General features: G+C 43.5%; 1 protein-coding gene across 3 annotated transcripts in view; it reads right to left on the reverse strand.

Moving 5' to 3' along the window:
- The window catches only part of LOC121314262 (rho GTPase-activating protein 39-like), a 102018-nt gene that overhangs the window by 22889 nt on the left and 63975 nt on the right, over positions 1 to 15154 (reverse strand). For 2 of the 3 annotated variants that reach the window (XM_041247321.1, XM_041247319.1), the window contains exons 3-5: positions 9090 to 9152; positions 6952 to 8335; positions 3353 to 3914 (exon numbers count right to left, since the gene is read on the reverse strand). In XM_041247321.1, coding sequence (XP_041103255.1) covers positions 3353 to 3914; positions 6952 to 8335; positions 9090 to 9152 — 2009 coding nt within the window. The remainder of the gene's footprint in view (positions 1 to 3352; positions 3915 to 6951; positions 8336 to 9089; positions 9153 to 15154) is intronic. The other variant, XM_041247320.1, reaches the window with a different exon arrangement.

Raw genomic sequence — 15154 nt, forward strand, 5'->3', positions numbered from 1 at the left:
TGGGGAACAAATGAAACGATGACCAAACAAACAAAAAGAAAACAAAATCTACTGTACCAAGGAAGCACAACAGATAAACAAAGAACAAAGAGTGGCCCCCTGTTTTTAATCCCTCCATCGATCTTCTGTCTGACTTTTACCCATGTAAAAGTTAACCACAATGAATTTGTCTGGAAAACTTTTATTAGGGTTTTTCAGTACTTTGACAAAGCCCTAAGATTGCTTTTAATTCTGAACAATACTGTTGATTTAAACAAAAATGTAAATAATTTTAAATATTCACACTAGCATGAAGTCTCAGATGTATCACTGTAATGTTTAAAGCACATTTGTCACATGCCACTGTGGAAATCCATCTATTCCACCTTTTAAAAACAGGGTTCCAGTGAAACTAAAATAAAATTAAACAAACTTCAAATCCAAGATGCAGCTTCCATTCAATCGCCCAGTACAGCACAGACCTGTCGTGAAGGTGTCTGTACAGCGGTTTGCATTGAACCAGTTTATTGGAGCAGGCAGGCAGTATCTACTGTATCAATTACAGTTTGGAATTCCACAAATACAGTATACACATCCAAGTGTGGACACACCCTGAGCCTGAGGAAAATCCTGCATTCATCCAGGAATTGAAACAATTACACTGTCTGACCAGTGAATTGAAAACTGTAAAATTAAAGTAGGCAAACTCTTCAGATGACTCTTTCTTCAATGTATTGCTGTCTAAATATTGTACAAAGATTGCTGTGCTGCAGGCTCATGGCTGACTGCATGTTTGTATTTAGCTGTGTTTGTGTCTGTACATGCGCGTCTGTACATGGGTGTATGTGTACGAACGTCTATCACAGTATCTCAGCTCCACCTCCCTCCCACAGCTCAACCGTAGTAAACAAGGGAGACGGGCAGAAACACCAGTGCAGCCAACGAGCAAATCAATCCAAAAAGTTCACCGAGTCTCATACTCATCAGACTCTGAAAATTCAGTGCAACAATACCACCTCCTGTTACTGCGTTCAGCTTCCTGTCACCCCACTATACCCACACAGGGCAAAGGTCAGCTCCACTGAAGAGAGGGGGAGGAAAGGACAACAGAGACCAAGGGAGAGAGGGGTGAACAGAAAGTGTTTGAATACAAGAGAGAGAGAAGAGAGGTACGAAAGTGCAAGAAAGAGAGAGAGATGAATAGAAAGTGTTTGAATACGAGAGGAAGGAGGGGGAGAGACTGAGGGAGAGAGTTTGAAAGGGAGGATAGTGAGAAACTCAGAAGAAAGAGAAAGGATAGAACAGAGGGATACAAAGGACTGATTTATTAAAGCTTCTCTTATTCCAAATTTCAATGTGCACCATTATTTTGTGAAATACATAGGTTCATTTTAGGATTCTAGTGTGCCTTGACTAGTTTTTAAACACTAGTTAGCAAAGGTATAATTTTGCTTTCATAAAAAACGGTGCATGCTCTAAAGAACATCAAAAATATATTTTCTGGTAGCGTGAGAGGGTGAGATGAGAAGAGGAAGGGAGAGAGGAGGGAGAATAGGAGACAGGTGACGGAGGGGGGGGGGGGAGAGAGAGAGAGAGAGAGAGAGAGAGAGAGAGATTGGGCTGAGATAGGGGGTACATGTGGAGATAGATGTAACCCATTGCAGTAGTACTGCAGGCAGGGTTCAGATTATGACAGAACCTCAGTGCCTCTCCATCCAGTCACACAGTATCCAGACAGCTTCTGGACATACCCTGCCGCAGCTGTAATTAAGTTCGTCCATTCATTTCAGTGGTTGTAGCTCACAATTTAAAAAAGAAAACTTCTACTGAAGACTAGCCATTGCAGTCTTTTCAAACCCATTTAAGAGTCTTGAATGGGATTTAAAGAGCTGCCCGTGGTAAATCAAGTGTTGAGAGGGTGCGCCCCTGACATCAACAAGGAAACAAAACAATTACTGCCTTTTCACACCTCGTTAGAAAGCACGGGACTAAAAATCCCCACATAATCAAGTGGCTTCGGAATTTTACCAACATCGGTGAAATTTAGTCCTGTGCGAACCTTCATTTTCTTTTTATCCCCAATAATTTCCTCTGAGATCCTCTGACTATTTGACAGGACATAGGCACCCTTCTGTAAAATTTTAAACTCAGACATCCTGTGTCTTTTTACTCCTGTGCTAATCGACCATGTCAGTGTTATGTTATAATTGATATAGTATTTCCAGGGTATTAGCCTCAAAGCAATACTAGCCTTCACAATATACCATAACAATATTAAAACTGGTACGATCTGTACTGAGATTCTACAGTTCAGTAAAACACTATGACTGGGCATAACCAAATTGGGGACGGGGAAAATACAAAACATAACTGGTGACTCTTAAAAAATGATTGCTTTTAACAGTGCATTTGAAGACATGTATGGAAATACATATCACTCAAAGGACACAATAATAATAATAATAATAATAATAATAATAATAATAATAATAATAATAATAATAATAATAATAATCTTTATTTTTATATAGCGCCTTTCATAGTGGACAACCATCACAAAGCGCTTTACATAGGTAGTGAACTGTGGTTATTCTAGCCTTTGGAAAAGAAGGAAGAACAAAATTAGTTATTTAAACCCGGTTCATTATTTACAGATCATGAACAAAAATGCCTTCTCTGGCCACAACATCTCATTTCATTTAGAATTTACCAACTTGATTAAAAAAACTGAATCCACGTCTAGGAGGTTACTAGACGTCCTTTGCTTTTGACCAGCTCTGAGGACACCTGTTTTTTGTCCTGTGCAAATCATGCTTAGAGTTAAAATTCCTGCAGCACATCATCCTCTCGTCTGGTGCGAGTTAATTGGCAGCTCATACTTAACAATTCATGTGTTCAGCAAACGCAGTGTTCTAGAGCCTCAGAAACCTGACTTCTTTACTTAACAAGGGGCTTCAGCAGCTAGTGTGCAGGTTCTGCACAAAGCATAGGAAATATAAAGTAAGAACTGCTCCAGTCAGTCTGATTTACACACAAAAAAAAAAAAAAAACACACACAGCCCATAATTTTCTTTATTACATTTTAACTCACAATAGTCAATGGTCTAGTGGGATCTTGCTGTGGCTCTGTGTCACATTGAGTGGTTCTCACTCCAGTGCAATACCCACATGTGTACACACTGGAACGCCATACAGGCCTGTCTGTCAGAGTGTGAGAGTATTCCAGCTCTACCCATTGGAGTACCCCAAACCCACTCCTCCCACCCACCCAGTGTATCCCAGCAGTCAATTAATAAATTAATTCTGAATGACACTCCTTTTAGTTGCAATGTTGGTCAAAAGAGCCCCTTCCCCACTGCCTACCCCTCCTTACCTTTAGTGTCGTTCAAGGGGTCCATGTGCCGATAGATGTAGCCCTCCAGGTAGGAGTGAAACTTTGGCGTGGGTGGAAAGAAAGCCAGACAGATGGCCATAAGCTCCCAGCCACGTGACAGGCTGTCGTAACGGAAGTTCTCTGTGGTCTGGCGGCACAGCTGGATGTAGAGCTCGTCCCTGAGCCCCTGCACACTCCAGCCCTTGATAGCGATCTCTAGAGCCACGTTCAGCTGGTCCGTCTTGGCCCGCCGGTCTCCCATGTACATTTGGATGAGCTTGAAGATCTCCACGGCCTCCTTCTTGACACCCCGGTCGGAGGTCATGATCATGGGCTTCTTGATCGGTTCACTGCTCCAGGCCAGCATGTTGGCGATTGAGACCTTACGGCGGAACAGCCCCTGTGTGTGCTTGTTGAAGTGCTTAGACGCCCAGTTCTCGATGTCCGTCTCCGAGGAAGGCTTACGCAACGTGAACTCCGGGAACACGCAGCTGGCACTCGCGTTCATGTTGCGGGCATTCCTGCTGGACTCGAACTGAGCGCAGGCACCCAGGTCCTCTGACTGCGGAGAGAGAAAAATAAATTTCTTGCTGTCTTTTCTTGCCAGGACCCTCTCTAGATTTCTATCCAGGTTAAATAAATACACTTTACATTTTAAAAAATTGAGTGGGGGGGGGGGGGCGTGGTGGTGGTGGGGGACGGTGAGACGACAGTGAGAAATAGTCAAGCACTGGACCATGTTCTAACCCCCTTTTCTCTCAGGACAAAGTTCCAAGCTGTGCAGGTATGGCATAGGTTGGAACACCTGTTAACCAATGAGATTACTCCCTCTATTCCTGCCATTTTATAACTTAGTGATAATGTTAGCAAACAAAGTGGCAGGATGGCTAAACTGGCTGTCCATGTTGCTACATCTATTGAAACCAGGGAAAGAGGGGGTGTTATTGCTCTTGTGGCATTAAGATGTGTTTTCACATGGAGAATAATAACACGAGTCAAAGAGTTCAGCAGGTGAGACAATAGCAGCTAAAAAGCTGAGCTAATTCATGAAGCAATTACATTCCACCCTGGGGCCAATGCTGGGCTAACAAATGCAGAGATATTAATGTTCTTCCAGTATATTTTCACTTTAAGAAGAAAGCAGCTCCAGTTTGACTCATGCTGCCTACTACTTTTTTTCTCCCCTTTAATCATGCACATGCATACACACCCACACACAGTGCAATTGAACACAAGTAACATGTGGATATCCTAGCTCTAACAAAATAAGACAATGCGTCTGTCAATAGCACACATTTAAAACCTGTTACAAGAGCTCTGAGTGAATACGACTGTGTTTAGAAAAATTTAGCAGTGAGCCATCAAGGAGTTCTGCTCTAATTTCTGTTATTCGGGTGCAGGGAGAGTCCTTGCTACATATACAAGGACAAAAAAGCCACCCTTCTTTCACTATGGAGTTAATCTTCAGAGCATCTCATCTCAGAGACATTCCATTTAGTTTTGAGAGGGATCTGAAACTATTTTCTCTGTGCCACCGCTTTTATTATTTTTTTATTTTTAAGGAAGCATGTTTATTACCGGCATATTCTGATGTATTTGTTGATAATAATTTGTTTGACTGTAAAATGGTTTTGCGCCTAGTCCTTGGTTTCAGAACGTCTCATCAGGTATCTTGAAATGACCAAATATGTGAACAGTCCTGCTCTGAACTGACCACACTTTTTGGCACATCATGAGTAAGTCATAAAACACCTGTTGTTTCACTAATAGGAGTTGTCCATGCAGCTACTTATTTAACATCAAAACCCAGGGTTTGACATTAACAAACTATGTTCAATTAAGTATTTTATTTAATATCATGTTAAATAAACTTTCTTGTTATTATTAATGAGTCATATAACAGGCTCTTTTATCCAAAGCGAGTTACAGAGGCTAGGAGGTGAACAACTGCTGCTGCAGTCACTTACAACAGGAACTCTGTTTGAAGTCTCATCTGAAGGACAGAGAACAATGTGGTTAAGTGACCTGCTCAGGGTCACACACAGTGATGTGAGCTGGAACCGGCAACCATCTGGTAACAAGCCCCCTTCTTTAACCACTGGACCACCAATCCGCCTTATAGCCTTATGAGAAGTCAGATCAGTTCAGATTCAGCAGTAGATTTTAATAACATACTTCATTGAGGGGAGTTCTGAAAATCAGGACATGCGTGCAGCAGAGCAAGCGTGAGTGTCTAACTATGTACTGTTTTTTTTGCCGTAAGTTTGTCTCCTGCACAGTAGACTACCTGAGAATCATTCTAAAGGTATGGATATAGGCATTAACTTTGCATTGTGGTTTTTTTAATTAAAACATGATTTATAATAAGTTAATATGTACATATATTATAACATATTATAATTATTGTATTGTACATCACTAAGGCTTTGTACACACATACTGCGGTTAGCATGACAACCATACTAACAAACAGCACTCACTGCGGTTGTTTGTTGTACACACACCTTTCATTACTGAAGTGAGTGCACGCCTTGTTTAAACTAAGAACTGAACTCGGACTAGCATTACACGACATTCGATAGGTTTGTGTGGCGGCAGCATGGAGGCTGTGTTTGTGTTTATGCTTTTGGAAGAAAGTACTGTACGTAATGGATCAAGAGCTCATCAAGCACAGCTATTCTTGTTTCTGCAAAACCAGAGGAGACGCTATTTTGCTTTTTCTGTATTGCTAAATACAGTGATGACGATCTGTACTAATATGACGGTAGATCGAAACATTTGGCCGATATTCTAACCAGAAGGCTGGTGGAAAGGACTTGAGTGGTCTCCAAAAAGGACTAAAAACGTACACATGTCTAAGGAGTCATATATGCGTCTTTGTCATTTATGAGAACTTTCCTGGAGTGCCAAAACACACAGATGAAATGTTCGGTATCGGTGGAAAAAAGAGTTGTGGTCGCACTCTGGCGATTGGGAACACGATTTGTCCCATATTGTTTTATTTAAGTTGCAAAACCAAAAATACAATTTTTGCATTTTTTTCTTACAACAAAATATTATACAACTGTTCTTTGATTAAATGAAAAAAAAAGTATATTATATGTATGCACTAGTTGCCATTGTTATAAATTTACTATTCATCAAATTACAAAATCAACTTGGCTCATCAGGCACCTACATATTTTTTTTAGCCATGCTTATCGCATGGAAATGTCTGTTAAAAACGATGACATTATTACTTGTGCAGAAATACACTGAGCACCTACAGCGGTTGTTTTAGTACAGTTTTAATGCACTCACATACAGTTGCTGTGCATTAAGCAGCTAAACTGAATTAATAACAGAACTTGCTACTTTATTCCAAACAGAGTTGACTAGTGCTGTTGTCGCTACCTTTTGCAAAAGAATTGTGTGTATACTTAAACCATATTAAGAGCAAAAGGTGAACATGAAACTGCATTTAGGCTGTGTGTGTGTAGAAGGTCTAGGTATCGTACAATCAAAACCAAGATCACCAACACAGAAAGGAATGCATCAGAGTAGAAGGGACGCCTGCATGCTCACTGCAGTGATGGATGGGTCAGGCTGTGCGGACTCACCTGGGAGGGGTGCAGAAATGGCTCCGGAGAGGCCAGGTTGGTCTGCACAGAGAGACTCTTCTCCAGCAGGACCTGAGGGAAGCCCAGCCTTTCAAAGGTGCTCCTTTTCCAGTGCCGGCCATCCTGCTGCGCCAGCGCCTCGTCCTCACTGAAAGCTCGGACCACTGGGCCGGGCAGGGGGTGGGGCACGGCACCATCACTCTCGTACCCGTCCTTGGCCCCAATGCCCTGCTGCAGCTGGCTCTGCAGGGCCCCCTGCTGCTGGGCCGCGTCCCAGCTACTGCGCTGCCGTAGCTGGTGCATCTGCTGGGCTTCCCAGGCCAGCCTGCCCTGGGTCAGATAGGATTCGGGATAACCAGACCTTGGTGATTCTGCAGCCGATAACCCTCCCCCCTGCTGCTGCTGCCTGTCCACGGTGCCTTGCCCTGCAGGCTCACACTCCCCTACACTCTCCCCGCAGTGAGCAGGCACCTCCTGGGGCAGAGAGGGCTTGCAGCTCTTGCGCTTGCGGCTGCCCGGGGAGTAGCCCCCTGTGGATGACAGGGTGTCCTGTTGGTTGGACCAGGACATGGAGTCGTCGTAGAGCAGGTGGCGCAGCTCACAGGGGTCCTCCGGGTTGCTGTTGCTGCGGTCAGTTGTGCGGGGGTCCCTAATGAGGGACTGGCTGTGCTGCAGGGTGTAGGAGGTCCCATAGCCGGCGATGGTGTTGGACGGCTGGTAACGGTGCAGCCGGTCGGCTGTTTTGAAGCGTGGGCTGGAGCCGGACTGCTCCACGTAGACCAGCTGCTTGACATACTCCTTGCCGGCTGGGCTGTACTCCAGGCTCAGGGACTTCTCCGGGCACTTCTGCTTGGTGAGCACCAGCTGCTGGTATGGAGAGTGGGAGCCCTGCTTCGGGGAGTGAAAGAGGGGCAGCTGGGGCTTACGGCCAGGGGATTTCTGCTGAGGAGAGCAGGCCTTGCCGAAGAGGGACGCCTCGCAGTGCATGTCTGTGGGGGGCTCCTCGTAGATGGGGGGCTGGTACTCGGAGGGGGGCTCTTCGTAGAGTGGGGGCTCATAGCCGTAGCGGGGGGAGGGAGGCTGGGAGTCGCCCGAGGCCCGGCGGTGCTGGAAGGGGTCCCCTCGACCCATCAGAGGGGAGCCCCCGAGCTCGACCCGCTTCATGAAAGGGGACTGACGGCGCTCAGGGTAGAAGACAGAGCAGTTGTCCGGCTCAGGAGGCGCGGGCTGGTTCCCAGAGGAGCGCCGAGACCGTGTGCCGCCCCCTCCTCCTCCAGGGCCCTCGTAGCCGTTACCCTGGTGAGCCAGGAAGCTGGGCTCACGGTCTGTCACCTTAATTAGCATCCGCTCCTTGGTACCAGTGTTCCAGCGGAAAGGAGACGTCCTGTTGGAAAGGAAGTCACATGAAAATCACATTTGTTAAAAAACATAATAAAACATAGCTAAGCTACTCAAAACCACTGCCTTCTAAACTGCAACCCAGCACTCTAACCACTGAGCTTGTCAAACCTACTGCCTTCCACATAGCAGCACAGCACGCTAACCTCTGACCTCCTCAAACCCACTGCCTTACACGTAACAGCCTAGCACTCTAACCACTGAGCTCCTCAAACCCACTGCTTCCCATACTTTAGCCCAGCACGCTAACCATTCAGCTACTCAAACCCATTGCCATATGCAGGTGCACTCCACTTATCAGATCCTGTTAGAACAGAGTTCCGTTTACAACGCATTGAGGAGGCAGTTTAAAACATATAACATATACAATTTTAATTAAATTTAGCAAAAATATAAATTTGTAAAATGGTACTACTTATTACATTGGATTTCCCACAGGGGCGTGTTTTAATAAACTCCTGTTCTTTGGCAGTTAAGCTTTCTTATATTGGTGATATTTACCAGTACTTATGTATTTATTTGACAGGGACAACAAACATTTTTTACCATTTATGACTACAGAAAGTAATATTTAATGTGACAGCCTTACATGTGTCTAGAATGTACAGTCAAGTGTAACTGTTTATTTTATTTACACAAGTTGGGTTAAATAGTTAACAGTTTCATGCAAGACAAAAAAAAACAAAACAAGAATGCTGATGCTGGTTTGGAAAGAAAGGATAAGACAGTGCTATGCCTACTTGTGCTCCAGTCCCACCTCTCCAACCCAGCCTCCGCGCTGGCAAACAGACTCCTGCAGTGTCCTTCAGACCAGAACAACAGCATACAAGAGAGGGAGGGAGAGAGAGACAGAAAGAGACAGAGAGAGAGAGAGAGAGAGAGAGAGAGAGAGAGAGAGAGAGAGAGAGAGAGAGAGAGAGAGATCAGAGCACTGCCCCCAGCTACTGCTTATCTGTTGGATTTGTATTCTATCAGAGTATCCCAGCCCCAGATTTTCTGTCAAGTGGAAATTCACAACAAAATGAACATTTTCTTTTATTTTTTTTCATGCAACATATTTCAATCAATTGCACTCTCTCTCTTTCTTTTTCTATCTTGCTGACACAGGATCGATTTGTGACCAACAGCTTGAAAGAGTGGCTGTGGAACGCCTACCAGCATGACCCCCCTTATTAACCAAGGGAGAAAAAAACTCCCTGGTCAAGACAGTTTAACCTTGAATCAGGAATACTGCATTTCAAAGACTTCAGAGCTAACACACTAGTTTGGTTTGTTATCTAAGACTGTCAGCCCATCATTGCTGTGCGTTTTGGTTGCAATGCTCTGACTGCTGCTGTCTGCTCCATCAGCACTGAATTGTACAGTGAGGAAAAGGCCAGGCACACTGTGATGTCACTCCAGAGAGTTAGGAATAGGACTGTCACTGTCATGCTCATTCTGTCAGAGCTCATTATTGTCTCAGAGCATGGAGTTCTAAAACTGTAAACAGCTACTCAAACCCACTGCCTTCACAACTGCAACCCAGTGCTATCTCTGACCACCGAGCTACTCAAACCCACTGTCTTCACAACTGCAACCCAGTGCTATCTCTCACCACCGAGCTACTCAAACCCACTGCCTTCACAACTGCAACCCAGTGCTATCTCTCACCACCGAGCTACTCAAACCCACTGCCTTCACAACTGCAACCCAGTGCTATCTCTGACCACCGAGCTACTCAAACCCACTGCCTTCACAACTGCAACCCAGTGCTTTCTCTGACCACCGAGCTACTCAAACCCACTGCCTTCACAACTGCAACCCAGTGCTTTCTCTGACCACCGAGCTACTCGAACCCACTGCCTTCACAACTGCAACCCAGTGCTTTCTCTGACCACCGAGCTACTCGAACCCACTGCCTTCACAACTGCAACCCAGTGCTTTCTCTGACCACCGAGCTACTCGAACCCACTGCCTTCACAACTGCAACCCAGTGCTATCTCTGACCACCGAGCTACTCAAACCCACTGCCTTCACAACTGCAACCCAGTGCTATCTCTGACCACCGAGCTACTCAAACCCACTGCCTTCACAACTGCAACCCAGTGCTATCTCTGACCACCGAGCTACTCAAACCCACTGCCTTCACAACTGCAACCCAGTGCTTTCTCTGACCACTGAGCTACTCAAACCCACTGCCTTCACAACTGCAACCCAGTGCTTTCTCTGACCACCGAGCTACTCAAACCCACTGCCTTCACAACTGCAACCCAGTGCTATCTCTGACCACCGAGCTACTCAAACCCAATGCCTACCACACTGCAGACCAGCACTCTAACCCATTACCTTCCACAGTGCAGCCAGCACTGATCACTGAGCTACCCACACCCACTACAGTACCTTTCACATACCCCTGTCTCTACCCAGAGCTATGCAGTAGTACACACCTCTTCCTTTCACTGCAGTGCAGCACTGATCTCCCCTGGTCCCCCGTGAGGTTTCCTGACACTGAAGTGCTGTCGGGCTCCTCCTGCAAAGCAATCTCTTTTTGCACACGGGCAGCTCCAGGGCTGGCCCCTCAGAGACTGCCAGAGCACTGCATCACACAGCATGGAAATGAGTCAAGAGTGGGACAAACCAGAGAGGATACAGCACTCTTTTGGATAACATGCTGAGGTTGTCAGAAGAGAACTGCTAGACTGTATGAAACTGCTGGAAACAGCTGCTACGGACACCACTGTAGGGATGTTACGTTTTGTTTTATTTCCTAAACGTTTACATTTTAACATATTCCGATTCTCTGTAACCAACAAAAAGCTACTGTGAGAAATTCTCCATTAAAGTGGATGAGACTACATGCGCAGAGTGTAATAAATCTCCTCCTAGCACCTGATGAGTTCATAATTGTGACAACAGCATATGACATGTACTTGCCTCTTGACTACTACAGAGCTTGGTCTTAACTTGAATGGTAAGTTGTTCATCTTTGAACCCTATGGTTTGTGGTTCGCATCCAGCCCTTGCCTTTCTATTCAAATGAATACGGTGAGATGCCAATTCATTACAACAGTATGTGTATTTACACTGCAAAAGTCCTACTGTATAAACACCTAAGCTAACCTCTACAGTATATTTGACATTCACAGTTCTGACAATGGTTTTAGGAATAACTGTAAATGTTTAAAACACTTGGAAAACATTTAAACATTTAAACTATTGCCATCAACGCCATGACTAGGGTAGAGACAGAGCAGATCAAACTCACACACTCAGTATCACTCAGGTATTAAAACCACGCACAGCCGAGTTGGAATGTATCAGGCTCAACAGGTTCTTTAAAAAGTCCTCACAGCACACAGGACCTCGGATTAACATCACAGTGTTACAGTGCTGTACGTTTTTAGCATCCTCATTCAGAAAATGGGGGTCCTCATATGCTGATCATGTCCATTCATCTGTGAACCCAATGTTTTGTCATACACTCCTAGTCTCCTACCTACAGTATAGGCGTTTCAGATTGCATTTGGCTATCATTTGGTAAACACTTGATTTAATACAATTCGGTAGGTTTGGTGGTCTAGTGGTTAAAATAAAGGGCTTGATGCCAGAAGGTTCCCGGTTCAGCCACCAACTCACTGCGTGTGACCCTGAGCACTTAACCTTCTTATGCTCAGTCCTTCGGATGAGACGTAAAACAGAGGTCCTATTGTAAGTGACTCTGCAGCAGCAGTTGTGATCCATAGTTCACCCCCAAGTTTTTGTAAGTTGTTTTGCATAAACGCATCTGCTAAATGACTAATTAATAATAATAATAATAATAATAATAATAATAATAAAATAATAATAATAATAATAATAATATTTAACCTTCCAGATACTGTACAGTATGTGTGAGCACTAGTTCACATACCGCTAAGTTTATTAAACTCATCTCAGATTAAGCTCACCACTATTAGGGGTACTTTTACCAAGTTGTCAGTGTTCTCCCTACACTCACAGAACAGAAAAAGCAGAGCTTTCCCCTTACAGTTATCCAATGGCCTTGTACAGGCAGATCAGACTCACTACAGTATATAAAACCAGCCATACCTGGTATGTAACGGGCTGTGAGTCCAGGTATAATCCTGCTTGTGAGGAACAATTTCTCCCCTAGTAAATTACAGCTTCACACGTTCAGCACCTTGACTGAGCTCTGAAGCCCCACCAGCAGGTACACTCTTGAAAGGCTACCCAAAGATCCAGAGTCAATTCCTAAAAGCACTGCAAAGTAACCAGATCTAGATGTAAGGGAAAAACTGTCAACAGAGCAGGCCAAGACAGCAGAACAGGACAGAACAAACAGCACCAGCTACAGTACAATCAGTAAAAAAAAACAAAAAAAACATGTCGTATTGTAAAACTCAGTCCCATATCCATTTCAGTTTGTTAAAATTTGTTTTTATATTTGAAAAAAAAAGTCTAGGGCCTACAGTGTTTCTTCTGTTAGGTTAAGTTATTATAAATCACGTAAATTTATTACTTGTCAAAACTCCAGTACAACTTATCATCCTGTGTATAACACATAGCACAGTTCAAAGTTTATGAAAGAAAAAGCACTTAATGTTAATAGTAAAATCTTAATTAAAAAAAAAAAAAAAGTATTAAAGAGTGCAGAGTGTCTCTTATTATAACAAACCAGCTTCCCTTAAACTGGTCAATATGGCATAGCTTATAACAATACAAGACAGCCAAACGACAACATATTAACATATAAACTAGTAGATGCCACTCTGTACCAATCCCGCTAAATAATATCCATCTGCCTGTACACACTTGGATTGGCCATCCAATAGGTAAAAGCAAAACTATTAAACCCATATTCCATACCAGCAGCGAGTCAAACAACTTGCCGCTATCTCAGTAGCTGGAATAGACTAAACTATGACAGGCACCATCAGGTTTCCATAACACTGAACTGCACTTGACATGAGACATTAGCAGATGAAGGGTTTACACAGGCATAGACAGGACTCGTAGGTCCGCCCGACTTTTCTCCTCCTCTCCATGTACAGTAGTTAGCTACTGTCCTCACCAAGTTCCCTCCCACTAGCACTAGCATGTTACAGTTTTTATAGTTGTTTTATAGCAATAAAAAGCATCTTGACTCTCCAAACATCGAATATTATATTTATAAAATAGATTTACCTTCCAAAAAATGTACATTACAGATAGATCTACTGGTAGGTTAGGCTGAGGGGTACTAAGACAGTGCTGAGAAATCCTAAGGATCAAGAGTCCAGTCACAAACACGCATTGCAAGTGAGTGGATTCAACCATACAAAGAATACATACTCTCCCTATCTCATTTAATGGTTGTCTTTCAACAAAGCAGTCCATCATTAAATGACTATTTGGATTGTTACACCCCTAAGTATTGTAGCAAAAACAGTAAAAGCCCTATTCTGTTGAGAGAGATTTCTCTCCCCCCACCCCCTCGTTTCTCTTGTTTCTGTTTAATTTGACAACATGCATAAAATAAAACAGTGCAGATCTATCATGTAAAAAATATCGTCAAATGAACAAAAATCAATCAATCAACTATCAACCCCTACAGCCCCCCTTCCCCACACACACACACACTTAGTGTCTATGCAATGACAAGCAACAATCCTAATGAGCTGCAATCTAGCTATGAGATATCCCTTGAGAAAATAAAACAAGCAATTGCCTCAACTGGACAAATGGCAACGATTAACGCAAGCCGATTTTCATTAGCAGCATCAATGTGCTGCAGCAAAGTGCATGAAAACCACAATACAGCTCATTGAAAAACAAACTCATTTAAATAAACAAGACACACAAACACTCTTGCTCTCTTCTCCTGCAGAGGTGAAAATGATGTCCTTTCACATAAAACTTGAACAACTACAGCTATGACCACAACTTTTGCATCATACTATAGAATTAACAAATTGTGCTTCATAACGTGGAACTTGCTGAATAATGTTATGTTAAATATATTGAATTAAATACCTCTTTGTAGTTTTCCATAAACTTAATAAAAAACTGACAGAAACTTAATTTGATATTTCAAAATCTAACATGAAATATTGTACTATATTATGGCTTCTGGTAGACACTTGCAATACAATTTTGTAGTTTCTTTGATTAGGTGATCTGCATGATCTCCTAATAGTTAAACTTACAGACTCAGGTGAGACATGCTATGATGAGAAGCAGTTCAGATTCAGCAGCCTGATTGCTGGCACCTGATTATATACCTAAATCTGAACCCCAGGACTGCATGCAGCAAGACTAGCGTGAATTTCTAATCCTGCTCAGACTCCTGGCTCCGGATCATTTCAATAATATACCTCAACATGGAGAGTTCAGGACTGTGCGCAGCAAGGCTAGCGTGACTTTCGTACCCTGACACAGTAAACAGCGTCCTCACACAGAAGTCTCCTGCGTCCTTATTCTGGGTCTCTAGGAATTCAATTTGCCTGCCATAAAACTCAGATTACAGAGGATCATGATTTATGATTCTAACTGAAAACGTCTATTTAAAATAATGGTCTGGTCTGGCACAGGAGCTGGGGGTGCTGGTTGAGAACTACACAAAAAGTCTTAATTCTGCTGAAGTTTAGGATGTCTGGAAGCTCTTCAGTGTCATATGTTTTAGACGAGATGAGGTGCTTGCAAAACTTACTGGTGAGACTGCACTTGGAATACAGTGTTAGTTCTGGTCACCATATTAGCAAAAGGACATTGTGGTATTGGAGAGAGTCTGAGCAAATGAGCTATGAAGACTGGATATGTACTGATTTTATTTAGCCTATAACAAAAG

Source organism: Polyodon spathula, chromosome 4 (genome assembly GCF_017654505.1).
Source record: "Polyodon spathula isolate WHYD16114869_AA chromosome 4, ASM1765450v1, whole genome shotgun sequence".
In the NCBI taxonomy this organism is placed as follows: domain Eukaryota; kingdom Metazoa; phylum Chordata; class Actinopteri; order Acipenseriformes; family Polyodontidae; genus Polyodon; species Polyodon spathula.